The 14,382-nt window shown below is 32.5% G+C and overlaps 5 protein-coding genes across 6 annotated transcripts in view; 3 read left to right on the top strand and 2 right to left on the bottom strand.

The window, feature by feature from the left end:
* Window positions 1–3,949, top strand: part of LOC113367834 (zinc finger MYND domain-containing protein 11-like) — a 26,055-nt gene extending 22,106 nt beyond the window's left edge. Inside the window, exons 6-8 of the mRNA XM_026609411.1 lie at window positions 599–915; window positions 1,941–2,016; window positions 3,544–3,949. Coding sequence (XP_026465196.1) covers window positions 599–915; window positions 1,941–2,016; window positions 3,544–3,666 — 516 coding nt within the window. The 3' untranslated portion in view covers window positions 3,667–3,949. The remainder of the gene's footprint in view (window positions 1–598; window positions 916–1,940; window positions 2,017–3,543) is intronic.
* Window positions 3,950–9,437: 5,488 nt separating this feature from the next.
* On the bottom strand, window positions 9,438–10,863 carry LOC113367835 (non-structural maintenance of chromosomes element 4 homolog A-like). The gene is made up of 2 exons (XM_026609412.1): window positions 10,736–10,863; window positions 9,438–10,265 (listed from the first exon to the last, which is right to left on the bottom strand). The coding sequence occupies exons 1-2, from the start codon at window positions 10,781–10,783 to the stop codon at window positions 9,438–9,440; spliced, it is 876 nt and encodes a 291-aa protein (XP_026465197.1). The 5' UTR covers window positions 10,784–10,863.
* A 576-nt stretch (window positions 10,864–11,439) lies between these two features.
* On the top strand, window positions 11,440–12,836 carry LOC113366364 (E3 ubiquitin-protein ligase MIB2-like). 2 transcript variants are annotated; one of them, XM_026607966.1, is made up of 5 exons: window positions 11,440–11,620; window positions 11,696–11,874; window positions 11,948–12,145; window positions 12,220–12,332; window positions 12,394–12,836. In XM_026607966.1, the coding sequence occupies exons 2-5, from the start codon at window positions 11,853–11,855 to the stop codon at window positions 12,622–12,624; spliced, it is 564 nt and encodes a 187-aa protein (XP_026463751.1). In that variant the 5' UTR covers window positions 11,440–11,620; window positions 11,696–11,852; the 3' UTR covers window positions 12,625–12,836. The 2 variants fall into 2 exon arrangements, with proteins under 2 accessions (XP_026463751.1, XP_026463750.1); XM_026607965.1 differs by having other exon boundaries at window positions 11,932–12,145; window positions 12,394–12,835.
* Window positions 12,796–13,281, bottom strand: LOC113367836 (EP300-interacting inhibitor of differentiation 3-like). The gene has a single exon (XM_026609414.1). It carries the CDS (start codon window positions 13,279–13,281, stop codon window positions 12,796–12,798), a length of 486 nt encoding a protein of 161 aa, XP_026465199.1.
* Window positions 13,282–13,446: 165 nt separating this feature from the next.
* LOC113367837 (non-structural maintenance of chromosomes element 4 homolog A-like) lies at window positions 13,447–14,097 on the top strand. The gene has a single exon (XM_026609415.1). It carries the CDS (start codon window positions 13,447–13,449, stop codon window positions 14,095–14,097), a length of 651 nt encoding a protein of 216 aa, XP_026465200.1.
* The last annotated feature ends 285 nt before the right edge of the window (window positions 14,098–14,382 follow it).

A 14,382-nucleotide genomic window follows, 5' to 3' on the forward strand; every position in this document is an offset into this window, starting at 1 on the left:
TTTATAAGTACCAATGAGTATATAATTATACAAATGAGATCTTCCAGAGCATCGTGTTTGAAAAAATATGCCAAAAATGCATTTTCATATTAACATTTCAAAGAAGTTGATATTTTGAGTTTCTAGTACACTTGCGGCGGCCTGTTTACTAACGTTTTTGTGGTATAAATATAACTACGAACAGAACTACTTACTGGAATTTAATCATAGTTAAATAATATTCACGTAAAACATCCTATTAAACGTAACTGAACATCATCATCAAACACATTTGACATTTGACGTATTAGCCACCGTCCATTATTTTATACAAATTACGCTTCTACAAAAAAATTCAAACTAAAAATGTAAAGTTTTAACGCGATTTTGAAATAATATCTCACCTTTGCGACAACCTACTGATTAGCACGAATTTTTCAAGACTAAGACTGGCCAAATCGGTTTAGCCGTTTTCAAGTTTCACCGGATCATTTGATTGAGAGCTTCATTTTATATATAAGATATATCATAGTTAATTCAAGGCCGGTTAAGCAACTGCTTAACCGACTTTCAATCGATTTTTATCAATTGGTCATTTACCATATTTATTATTTCCCAGGATTATTCCTCCAAACCGACCAGAGCCAAGGCCCACAGCAGCATCGGAAGCAGCCAAGAAGCCTTGATAAGTTCCACCCAAGAAATTCCTTCAACGTCGCAGAACAATTCCAACTCTACGTCCAATTCATCGAATGCAAATCGTTCTGGTGCAGTTTCCAAACAGGGTGAAGCCCCACGACTGGCCAGGGCCACTCAGGGCGGCGGAGTGTCTCGCAGAGAGAATTTTGAAAGGATAAAGTTGAAGGTGGAGCAGGCTTCGAGTATGAAGGAAGCCGCCAGGATCGCTCATGAGGCTCTTATGGCCGAAAATGAAAGGTGGGGAAAAAGGATAAATGATAGACAGATTTTGTCCTGGATGTAATTTTGCCAAATCTAGCAAATATAGATTATATTATTTTTGAAGTAAATCAAATTTCAATTCAAAACAGGCATGATTAAACAATTTACTTGATTTATTTTTAACTTCCCGTAGGGCAAGTTATAGTAATCGCAAAAAAATCGAAAATGAAAATTTCTGCATTTCTCGACGTTTCAAAGGTTTCTGAAAATGGCATAAGAAAATGGATGTGTGTGTGTGTGTGTGTGTGTGTATGTATGTGCGGATACAAATTTTCGTCGACGATTTCGGGAACACCGATCAACCGATTTGAATAATTCAAAAAACATTTGATTCGTATTGATAAGGAGACGTGCTGATTAGTTTTTGGCGAAGGCACGTCTAGCCGTTCCGAAGATACGGGGAAAAAAGTGCCAAAAACGGTAACTCAGTTTTTAAGAGAACGGAGCGTCCGATTTCAATAATTCAAAAAACATTTTACTTGTATTGACAAGGTGAAGAACCGATCAAATTTTCATAAAGGCAGGTCGAGCGGTTTCGGAGATCTAATGAAAAAGAAAAAAAAAATGTCATTTGACGGTCAAAAATGATCATTAGACATATGCACATGAAATTATCAGATATTTTATAGAGATTTTAACAATAAGTATAATTTTTTTTTACATTCCTATGGGTTCCGTACCAATGTATGATATGACCTTTGATATTTCGTCTTTATAAAGTTAAAGCAGTGCGATTGCTTTGAAAAAAGTTTAGATCTTCCAAAATATGTCAAAATAAAGAAAATTTTTTTTTTCAAAAAAAAGTAATTTTTTGTCCAATGTATAGTTTCTCAAACATCTTATTTTTTTTAAGTAAAATTTTTTCAAAAATGATTGTTTTTTAAACAAATAATTTTTGGTACGGGAAGTTCCAGCAATTTGCCTCAAGGCACGATGCCTTAATTGCCTTAAGACAGAATTCCACTTACAGCTAGTTTTAATATGTGAATTAATATTTATAGATGGGAAGCAGAACTACAAGCTATGGTTGACGAACATGTTAAATCGATTTTGTTCGAGGTGAAGAAAAGGCAATGGGTGAGTCTCTTTGATTTCATTATATATATATATATATATATATATATATATATATATATATATATATATACTACCAAACCCGACGAACTCCATTTCGCCACCAGTTGGTTTCGTGAGAAAGATGAAGAAATTTTTTGTTTGTTTTATATTTGAAAAGGAAAAAAATGATTTTATTACACAACAATAATGAATTTATTTGGATTACAAAAATGAAGTCTTTTTAGTTGAACTTCTTTAAGTAAATGAAAGTGAATCCGCAAATTATCCGTTTCATTGAAGTGCTCTTTGATAAACCACATTTTTTGCTTTCCGGTCTGACGTTAACACAAACAAAGCGAGTGGTTTTCCAACTCTTGAACAGGCAACGTATAACTGCCCATGTGAAAGACAATGATTTTCTTAATAATCTATTTGAAATTTATCCCGCAAACACTAAGCGATTGGCCTTGCGACTTGTTATTGCGAACACAAGGCGAACTGGAAATTGCAATCGTTTGAAGTCAAACGGAAGACCAGTCGGAATCATTGGTATGTCACCAAATCGCCAGCAATTTTTGATTGAATGGTGAAATTCAGGGCGTGTACATCATTATTCTTTGCGAGAAGAATTGCTCGTTGACTTAACCAAGCATAATTTTGATAAATCTCTCTAATGTCATTACTCGAATTTTTAATTACGGTGCGTGAAGTTCCAGCAATTTGCATTAGGACACGATGCCATGCACCACTAATTTTCTTATCTGTAAACCTTGCGGAGCCCGATATCTTTCCAACGAATGCAAAATTGTCGAAATCGGTTCGTACGTTCTGGAGTTATATCGTCAGGAAGGAAAACCCGACTTATTTTTATATATATAGAAGATATATATGATAAAATTTGTTCTTGGGCATCCATCCAGTAATTAAAAACAGTTTTATTGAAGAAAAATGTTTTTATTATGAAAACATACGTTTCGGGTCTTGATTTGACCCATCTTCAGTGCTACAATTAAATATTTCAGGGTTACAATTTAAAACAATTTAAAAAATACATAATTACAGAAAAATATAAATAAAAACATGTAAAAACAGCATAGACCTAATCAATTTAATAAATTTGTTTTATAACTAATATATATTGTGAAAGTAAAAAAAAGTTCATATCCTTTAGTGCTAAGGGTTGAACGCCCTCAATACTTTTTTTGATTAATTGGTTCAACTTTTTTAGAATATCCTTAAGTGTTTTTTTTTTGTTTTATGTGAATAAACTTTTTCTATGAAAATACATTCAGCCCTAAATTTTCTCCCTTCTACCACAAATTCCTATTTTTTATAGCCATTTTAGTAATTCAATCATTTTTTATCTCGCATCCAGACATTGAATATTTTTGACATAATTTTAGTTCAGATTTTTTAGCTTGAAGATAAAGCTAAAATTTTACTTTATTTTTATTGATATTATGCCCGATTACTAGACTTTGTTAATATATATATATATATATATATATATATATATATTCTTATAATTAATCTTTTATCCTCTTCCAGTGTTACTATTGTGGAGACGAGGCAATATACTATTGCTGCTGGAACACTGCCTATTGTTCAACGACTTGCCAGCAACAGCATTGGCAAGCCGAACACAAAAGAGTCTGTCGCAGAAAAAGATAAACAACAACATGTTGCCAGTCATCAAAGAAGACGATGAACAACAACAACAGGTTATTATAATAATAAGAATTGTACACATAAATATATATATCATAAGGTTTTAATTTGCATATTATAGTATAAGTATTATTATCGAAAAAGGATTGTGAATAAAACAAATCGAGAAATTTAATGGACGGAGTTTTATAAGTTATTGAGTAGGTCGTATTATTAAAGTTTTATATTTGTAATATTATGATACATTAAATGTAGGTAGATTAGGAATGGATTGTTGGACGAGTGAGGAGGATTGAATGTTTAAGTTTATTGATTTATATATTTTTGAAATTATAAATAAATATTGACCTTAATGTTATCATAAATCGTTTTTGAATCATTGGGTAGATTTTTTAGAACAAATATTTATGTACATTCTTGAAATGTTTATTCGAAATAAAAAGTAATGAATAATTAACTATTTATATGTACATAATAAATATCAATACATAATGAACAAAGAACAAAACACACAAAATTAACGCCACGATAATATCAGAAACTAGCGGGGTGCATGGCATCGTGCCTTAAGGCAAATTGCTGGAACTTCCCGCACCGTAATGAAATATTCGAGAAATTTTAAACGTTTTCAAATATATTATTACAAATACTAGTATTTGTTTGTTACAGCTGTAACTTTCATTATTTTAGCTATCTTATTGTTATATCTGAGCAAATCAAATGTACATTATAAATAAATTAATTTAACTCCAGAACATTAACAATCGTCATTTCATTTCGAATTCAATTTAAACTAGCTGTAAGTGGAATTCTGTCTTGAGGCTATTATGGCATCGTGCCTTAAGGCAAATTGCTGGAACTTCCCGTACCGTAACGAAATGTTCGAGGAATACTGAATGTTTTCAAATAAATTATTATAAATATTTAGACCAAGAGCCAGTGAACCTTTTGAATAACGGTGTTCCTGTAAGGCTAAAAATTTTTGTACAGATGATTCTTAACGTGCTACGTACGGAAACGACAGTCTGGCAGGTTTTAGCCCTGCACATCATGGTCGTCCAGGCGTTTGAAAGTGTAAAAAATACCCGAAAATTAAACTTGTTCCTGTAAGGTTCAAATTTTTATACGATATAATTTACTCATTGAGAAATTCGAAAATCAATCTGCCAGACCATTTCGACCTGCACAAATACCTGCCAGACGAGCCGGAAAGTGAGCAAAAAATGCCCCAAAATAAACTTTGTCCTGTAAAGCTGAAATTTACATATGTGTTTATCTAAGCAATTCTAAAAAGGACTGTGCCATTGCCAGACCATTCTGGCTAGCATAAGCCCTTGCCAGACGAGGGCAAAAATGCTATGGCGGGAGGCGAGTAATAGGCGTTGCGTGAAAACTTATAGCGTATATTCAAACTATATTATGAGAAATTACAAATTATGGTCAAAATAAACTTAATTAGTTACAATAAAATATATATTATCATGAATTAATCATCATTATCAGATATATCGCTAACTAATACTTCAATTCAGGCTTCTATTAAGTATCTATTGAATTTTCTGAAAATAGGTGAAAGTTGGAAAGAAACATTTATTTCTGAATGCACAACGGAGGGTAAGAGATTTGAAGAAAAAATTTCACAGGTAAAAATTATGAATTTCTTCTTCAGAAAAAAAACCTATTAAATCTAATAATAAAATTCACGAAATTCGTGTCCAACGTGATTTGGTTGGTCACCTGTTAGCGCGATAAATCCAATATAATATTGATCTTGAAAAAACATTATCATATCTCATTACAATTGTTAGCTTCCCGAAGAAGTTTGTTTTCATCAAAAAATCCCATTCGTTAATTTTATGTTTTCTCGACGTTTCAAGCCATTCTAAATCGAATGAGACCAAATTTGGAAAAAGTATGTATGTGTGAACAGATTTTTTTCCGTAAGTAAATCGACGTTTTCTAAAAAACGACTGGACCGATTTAAATATCCATCAAAATTTGCAAAAATTGATATCGCTTTTTTGGCATTTGTCAAAATTAGACCTTTTATCAACGTTTGCTCAAAAACGCCGGAACCGATTTCAGAAATTCAAAAGCCATTTGATTTGTGCTACGATCTGCCATTTCTTTATAATTTGGAAAAATGTGTTAAACTTTTCATCCACATTTAAGCTCATACTACCGAATCGAGTTTAAAAATCAAAAACTGTTCGAAAGATATTAGTTGGGAATGATATTGATTAGTTTTAGGTGAAAATCTACCGAACCGTTTTCTTGTAATTAACTGTTGAAAACAAAATTTAAGCCAATTTTTATGGGACTTTTTTTGATATATATATCATGGTCTTATAGAACTTAGTGAAATATTACCGCATTACGACAAGTAGTTTAATTTTAAAAATTCATCAAAGATTGAGAAAATGAGTAGTTATTTTCACGTTTGTTAAAATTAAAATTGGACGATTTACTTGGTATAACGATAGAGTACTTGGTCTTAATGAACATACTGAACCATTAAAGTCCTACGAAAACTGGTTCAATTATAAAAATTATTGATTTGTGAAAATTTGCTTTTAGAAAATACTCCGAGTTAACGTGTTCGTTCGTTTTCAATTATGTGTAATAAATCCACTCGTAATACTTTTAATCACTCATGAATTATTTTTTATTGATTAAGTCGGGACGTTCATGTAACTTGCCTCAAGGCAAAATACGAATACCAACTAGTTTTAATGTCACTGTGCCACGCAGATGGAGTAAACCGCGATGGATAAAACCGCGAAATCAGCAATGATTGAAGTCTTACAAGCTAATATAACGATGAATCTTATGACGATGAAGTATTAATTAGCGATATATCTGATAATGATGATTAATTCATGATAATATATATTTTATTGTAACTAATTAAGTTTATTTTGACCATAATTTGTAATTTCTCACGCTATAAGTTTTCACGCAACGCCTATTACTCGCCTCCCGCCATAGCATTTTTGCCCTCGTCTGGCAAGGGCTTATGCTAGCCAGAATGGTCTGGCAATGGCACAGTCCTTTTTAGAATTGCTTAGATAAACACATATGTAAATTTCAGCTTTACAGGACAAAGTTTATTTTGGGACATTTTTTGCTCACTTTCCGGCTCGTCTGGCAGGTATTTGTGCAGGTCGAAATGGTCTGGCAGATTGATTTTCGAATTTCTCAATGAGTAAATTATATCGTATAAAAATTTGAACCTTACAGGAACAAGTTTAATTTTCGGGTATTTTTTACACTTTCAAACGCCTGGACGACCATGATGTGCAGGGCTAAAACCTGCCAGACTGTCGTTTCCGTACGTAGCACGTTAAGAATCATCTGTACAAAAATTTTTAGCCTTACAGGAACACCGTTATTCAAAAGGTTCACTGGCTCTCAGTCTAATTGTAACATTGTCTAATATTTATAAGAATTATATAAACTGAATTGCAGAGTTGAAATTATTTGTAAAGTATATTAGAACTATAGTCAGAAATAAAAATAAAATCTGAAATATTTTCGATATACAAAAAACTAAAAAAAGGGGGCAATTTTTTTTTCCAAAATCGATTATTTTGTTAAGACAAGCAGAAAGTTCTTTGAATCATTTAAATCGGACGCTTAGTTCTCTCAAAAACTGCCATTTTTTACATATTTAGCTCCGTATCTTCAAAATGGCTGTGCCTGCCTTTGCCAAAAACTAATAAACACTTCTCCCAATCATTACTAATTGAATGTTTTTTAGATCATTCAAATCGGATGCTCCGTTCTCTCAAAAATTCGATTTCTATTTTCTGCACTCTTTGCTCCGTATCTCCGAAACGGCTGGACCTGCCTTTGCCAAAAACTAATCAGCTCTTTTCCCTATCAATAGGAATCGAATGTTTTTTGAGCCATTCAAATCGGTTGATCCGTGCGCCCTAAAACGTGACTGGAAATTTGTATCCATACATACATACACACACACACACTCACACATCAGAAACCTTCAAAACGTCGAGAAATGTAAAAATTTTCAATTCCGATTTTCGGCCCATTACAATAACTTACCCTACGGGAAGTTAAAAAAAATAGTTGCCTAATTTACACAAAATTGAAAAAGTGCACCGATATAGTCACAGTCTAAACGCATTTGCAAATAATTCTGTGCGACATTTTCACTTATACTGTGCTTGCTTTGGCGTCATTTTCACATTTTTCAATAGTTTTTCACAAAATTGGAAAAGTGCTCTTAGTACATAAACAGTCTAAACGCACTTGGGTAAACATTTGTACCAGAGTGGCGCTTAGACTGTGCTTATCTTGGGTCATTTTTTCAATTTTTAATCCAAAATTACAAAAATATTTTTTGAAAAAAAAATTTAGTAACAAAATTTTTTTTTCAAAAGCAATTATTTTGTTGAAACAAGCAGAAAGGTCTTTGAATCAATTAAATCGGACGCTTAATTCTCTCAAAAACTGCCATTTTTTTAACATTTAGCTCTGTATCTCCAAAACCGCTGGGCCTACCTTTGCCAAAAACTAATAGCCACTTTTCCAAATAGATTATCTATTATAAATACATACTGTAAACTTATAAATGTTTTTTTAAATTAAGCGATATTCATACTTGTTTATCTATGGCGATATTCTAAAGACAACTTATGTGTATGTGTATAATACATTTGATCATTTATTTTGATTATTTAGACTTTTTTTCAAAATTTTGAAATTTTTTTTAGAAGTTTAAAATTTTTTGTATATTTTTTTAATTTTTTGAGAATTTGAACATTTTTTGAAAATATTTATTTATTTGAAAATTTTGAAATACTTTCAAATTTTTGTAAGAAATCTTTTTTTTTAATTTTGATATTTTTTGAAATTTTTAAATATTTAGTTTTTTTTTGAAAATTTTTAAAATTACGAATTTTTTTTAAAAGCATTTGAGCCTCTGGGAGCAAGGACATCCATATTAAGGGCCAGTCTAAAGTATATAGAAATAAATAAATTTAAACCTGGAACAAAAAAATCGTTACAAATAATTATTTAATTTTATTCAAATTATCTTGTTTTATTGTAAACAAATTCATACATTTCATACTTATTCTAATACAAATCTTACGCTATAGTCGTGAAACATTTATACTGTTTATTTTTACTATAATGAGCTAAAAAATATTGACGTTCATATAAATATACACATACATAATTTCAAAACTAATTAATAATTAAATAGAGTAAGAGTAGCATTCTAGAACCTACTCCCCTTTTAACCTTTGACAATAGCTCCAATGTTTTTTATTAAATTCTATTCAAAATTAGAAACATTTCAGAACAGGGGAGATAATTTTGTTTATTGTTAGGAAATAAGTTTTTGAGTGTTTTGTGAAAAACATATTCGTGTTTGAAAAATATGTACAGTTGGTAGTACATATAATTAAATAAACGGAACTGTTATGAATAAGAAAAATATTGAATAATATAATGTAAATAAATTTATGAATTTAAAATGATAACTATAGAAATTTTTATGATGTGATTATAAAATCAAAAATAATTTACACTTATACATAAAAATAATTTAAAAAAATTAACAAAATCAAAGATGTTTCTGAGGGCAATTCTTTATTGACTCAGCTATTATATAATACTCAGTATTAATATAATACTTAATATATAATTAGTATAATATATTATTTATTTAATCAATATTATTAACATTATTGGGTCTGACATATTCAGGTGTCCTTATGGCACTTGTGTAAAGTCTCGACTATCCATTATCTTTTGCCTTTAAAACGATCAGATATATTTATCATAGGCCTCTTCACATCATATTTTTTTACCAAAGCTCTCCAATTCTCCATGTCGATGCTCATAATGACTTGCTGTTCATCACCCGAGTGTTGTTCATCATCTGAGTGCTGTTCATTAGTCCGAGACTTTTTCAAAGGCCTCAACCACAATTCTTCATTTTCTTCAAAGAGCTCCACAGCTCTATCTCGAACTAGAAATGATACTTGGAAAATATTGTCAACGGTTTTCCAAAAGTCTTCAGGGTCTAGAACGATTTGAAAGTATTTTATGGGTTTCATTTTGTTGTCTTTGAAGAGTCTCATGATTTGGCTCTTAACTTTTTCCAGAATTGCTGAGGTTTCTTCGGTTTGTTCAGCCTTATCTATGCTATCAGGACAAGCAGATTTGGTTTCAACGGGATCCCTTTGGGTCCTCTGCCGTTTCTGCCTTACTTTTATTACAGGTGTTTCAGGATTGAAAGTAGCAAACATACTATGGCTGATCGGAGGACTTTTTAAACCCAACATGGAGGGATCAAATAACTCGAGCCATTGTTTACTTGAGGCTTTTACAATTGGTTTTAATCGGTTTGCTAATTTTTTGTGGGAATAGTTGTTGGTTGTTATCTGTAGGCATGCGATTTGGTTCCCAATTACATGGGCGGCATTGCTTACCAAATCGACGTCTTTGGTGACAACTTCAACGTTGCTCTGGTACTCTTTGACGATTGATGTTGCGTGATGCATGATCGAGCATATCTTTTGTAGCTTTTCAACATTGGGCATGTCGGATTGGGTCGCAACATTTTGGACCTGGGGGGTAAAAGAAAAACTTACTTTAAATCTGTGGTATTTGATCGTTTTTAATTTAGTGAAGGAGATGTTTATGAAAATTCGATTTGCCAAGGGGGCGTCCATTAATCACGTGATCAATTCTTTAAGGATTTATGGAAAATCCCTATCCTTTGGCGATATTTAAACATACCTTCCATTCCCCGCCAATCATCACGTGTAAAACAGGTAATACTGAATTATTTAGTATGGATATGTGTTAAAGATATATTATAAAAAGTGTAAAAACCGTCAATTTATTTGACAAAGTAAAGATTGTCATTATCAATTATACACATATGGTAAGACTGTATTATTCTTAGAAATCAAGCATCCAACGAATTGTAGAGAACCTTTATAAATGCTATATTTTATTGAATTGGCAAATTAGTTGGTTATTTATTTATATATATATATATATATATATATATATATATTTTTTTAATATTTACCCCAGTTAACAACTCATCAAGTTTGATAGTACATTCACTTTCTGCCATGGTTTTATTTAGAAAGCACAAAACACTATATATGAGTAGATCCTCGCAGTCTACCAGTATTGTTGAAAAGTATCAACACACAGTAGTAATGACAAACGCTTACCATGCGGTTGCGTATTTATATGTGTGTAAAAATGCTGTGAAGTTAGCTATGAAAATATTCAAGTCTGTCGAACATTTCAAAATTTTAAATTTAAACTATAAATACTGCAAATTATAAATAAGAATCGTTATACATTTTTATATTTAATTAAATTAATACTAATTTTCTGTTGAAACATTTTGCAAGTAAACAAAAATTTATAAAAAATTACAGTTCGTAATTAGTGTTGCCATCTGTCAGTGACTACATCGATAACGTAATTTAATACTTTAAAAATATGTTAATTTATTTTATTTCGTTATAATAAAATCAAATATTAAACAGTTTTTTTTATGAAATTGTAATAGAGTATTTGAAATGTATTATTATTATGTTTGTGTGTTAGTTAATAATGTTTGGTTTTATCAAAGAGTTTTGGTTTTATCAAATATTTATGAAATTTGTAGTGCTGAACGAAGTTAATCTTAAATTTGAATTTCGCGCAATTGTTCGATTCCCCTCGAGCGCACCGATTGTTTCCCTAGATGGACGCTGCCCAGTGCTGCCAGTACGAGTAGGTTAGGTTGCGTTGCGATTAGTAGCACCTCGCGATATTGTTGACATGTGCACAATTGCACAGGATGGCCCAATGCATAGAGTAACTGAACGTGGAGACATTCGTGTCCAATATGAGGGCTGCTCGAATCGGTGGACATTTCATCCTGCAGCCTTGGTTTGAGTGGATGGAACAGCAGGTACATCATCAACTATATACATATAATTAAATACCTAAACACTTTTTCATTATCTATTACGAATCTGTTATCTAGCTGCCCCAATAAATGGTGTCAACGATGGTGCATCAACATCAACTCGTCCCCATCAACATCAACAGCCTACAGGAAGGCAGACGTTCAACATCGGAGACAAAGTCAGGGTCATCTGCGATGCCCAAGCCGTCGGAACTTTGCAAAGAGGTCATGGGGAATGGGTCGAAGATATGCTGCAGGTAATTATTGATATGATATAATTTTTATTTTCTCTTTCATTATAATTTTTTTCTCAGGCTTTGATAAAAACAGGTGTAGTAACAAAAGTGTACAGCGACGGCGATTTGCGCATCGAGATTGAAAAGAAAACTTGGACTTTGAATCCACAATGTGTAACTTCACTAAATCTACCTTTAAATACATCAACATCACGTCAAAGATTAGCCACAATGAATCCAGAACGATGCAACAGCATGGCTGATTTGAGTCATCACAGGAACGAACCAGTTTGTAAGCGAAAACAATTGTTTAACATTATTTGTATTTATAATTTATTTGTTCCTAACGTTGCGTCACTTTTACAGTGACGCCTTTACCAGTTATGGCCAGCAGTACAGGTTTTGATAAATTGGTTCGAGAAGCTGCACAAGGCAATATGGATTATGTTCAGAAATACATAGAACAGCATCCTAATCAGGTAATAATAGATTTTTATATGGCTTATTAATGTATATTAACGATTGTTTTCTTTTTTTAAGGTGGATGCGAGAAGTGGTGGCAAATCTTGTTTGCAAGTAGCAGCCCATCAGGGTCATTTAAATTTGGTAAAATATCTATTAGATAAAGGTGCCGATGTGAACCAGACTGATAATGATAAGGATTCAACTTTGCATTATGCTGCTTTCGATGCCCTTACAGTCGGATGCACCATGAGGGTTTGTTGTGATCACCAGAAACTGGCGATAACTATAGAAATTTTCATGATGTGATTATAACTATATACACAATAACATACATAAAAATGATATAAAAAAATGAACAAAATCGAAGATGTTTCAAAGGACAATCCTCTATTGACTCATCTATTCAATCAGTATTATTATTATTGGCTTTTAACCTAAGTTCAAATGGCACTTGTGTAAAATCTCGACTATCCATTATCATTTGCCTTCATAACGATTCAATATATTCATCATAGGCCTCCTCACATCATATTTTTTTACCAAGGCTTTCCACTGCTCCATGTCGATGCTCATAATGACTTGCTGTTCATCATCCGAGTGCTGTTCATCAGTCCGAGACTTTTTCAAAGGCCTCAACCACAAGTCTTCATTTTCTTCAAAGAGCTCCACATCTCTATCTCGAACTAGAAATGACACTTGGAAAATATTGTCAACGGTTTTTCCAAAGTCTTTAGGATCTAGAACGATTTGGAAGTGTTTTATAGGTTTCATGTTGTTGTCTTTGAAGTGTTTCATAATTTGGCTCTTGACTTTTGCCAAAATATTTGCGGTTTCCTCCGTCTGTTCGGCCTTATCGATGCTATCAGGACAAGTAGATTCGATTTCGACGGGATCCTTTTGGGTCCTCTGCCGTTTCTGTCTTACTTTTATTACTGGTTTTTCAGAATTGAAAGTAGCAAACATACTGTGGCTGATCGGAGGACTTTTTGAACCCAACATGCAGAGACCGAAAAACACTAGCCATTGTTTACTCGAGGCGTTTACAATTGGTTTTAAACGGTTTGCTAATTTTTTGTCATTGTAATTGTTGATTTTTGTTTGGAGATTTTGGTTTACCCATTACAAGCTATGGTTGACGAACATGTAATCGGAAACCAAATCGCATGCATCCAGACAACATCCAGTAACTACGACTACAAAAAATCTGCAAACGGTTTAAATCGATTTGTACACGCCTCGAGTAAGCAAAGGCTTGAGTTATTCGATCCCTCCATGTTGGGTTTAAAAAGTCCCCCGATTAGCCACAGTATGTTCGGCACTTTCAATCCTGAAACACCAATAATAAAACTAAAGCAGAAACGACAGAGGACACAAAAGAATCATGTTGAAATCGAATCTACTTGTCCTGAAAGCATCGATAAGGCCGAACAGACCGAGAAAACCGCAACGATTTTGGAAAAAGTAAAAAGCCAAATCATGAGACACTTCAAAGACAACAGAACGAAACCTATAAAATACTTCCAAATCGTTTTAGATCCTGAAGATTTTGGGAAAACCATTGACAATATTTTCCAAGTGTCATTTCTGGTTCGAAGTAGAACTGTGGAGATCTTTGAAGAAAATGAAGATTTGTGGTTGAGGCCCGTGAAAAAGTCCGAGACTGATGAACAGAACTTGGGCGATAAACAGCAAGTCATTATGAGCATGGATAGTCGAGATTTTACACAAGTGCCATTTGTTAAATTAAAATTAAAAAATGTAACTTTTAAGGACACCTAGGTATGTCAGCAATACTTGCTGATAAATGGTGATATTTAAAATTACGTTCCCTACATCGCCAAACATCACGTGCATTTTTATTTGTGAGAAAAATTGTGAAATTTCTGTTAAGAAATAAATACTTGTGATATCTTACTAGACCCGTCCTTCAGCCACGTGATATTTCGTGATTTTTTGTCAAACCTTCCTATTCCCCAAAAAAAAATTCACAAATGGACGCCCATAATTTTGTGTTTTCTCGACCTTTGAAGTCATTCTGGATCGAATGAGATCAATTTTGGAATA

This window comes from Ctenocephalides felis, unplaced genomic scaffold, assembly GCF_003426905.1.
Source record: "Ctenocephalides felis isolate EL2017-DRISC unplaced genomic scaffold, ASM342690v1 CF-g0.4_SCAFFOLD_01170, whole genome shotgun sequence".
Lineage (NCBI taxonomy): Eukaryota > Metazoa > Arthropoda > Insecta > Siphonaptera > Pulicidae > Ctenocephalides > Ctenocephalides felis.

Excerpts from the sequence above, each read along its gene's own strand:
- LOC113367835 (XM_026609412.1), bottom strand. The coding sequence starts at position 10,783 with ATGGCAGAAAGTGAATGTACTATCAAACTTGATGAGTTGTTAACTGGG. Across the intron at positions 10,266-10,735 it reads TTGATGAGTTGTTAACTGGG|GTCCAAAATGTTGCGACCCA; the intron begins GTAAATATTAAA and ends TTTACCCCCCAG.
- LOC113366364 (XM_026607965.1), top strand. Across the intron at positions 12,146-12,219 it reads TCACAGGAACGAACCAGTTT|TGACGCCTTTACCAGTTATG; the intron begins GTAAGCGAAAAC and ends TCACTTTTACAG. Across the intron at positions 12,333-12,393 it reads TAGAACAGCATCCTAATCAG|GTGGATGCGAGAAGTGGTGG; the intron begins GTAATAATAGAT and ends TCTTTTTTTAAG.
- LOC113367836 (XM_026609414.1), bottom strand. The coding sequence starts at position 13,281 with ATGTTTGCTACTTTCAATTCTGAAAAACCAGTAATAAAAGTAAGACAG.
- LOC113367837 (XM_026609415.1), top strand. The coding sequence starts at position 13,447 with ATGGTTGACGAACATGTAATCGGAAACCAAATCGCATGCATCCAGACA.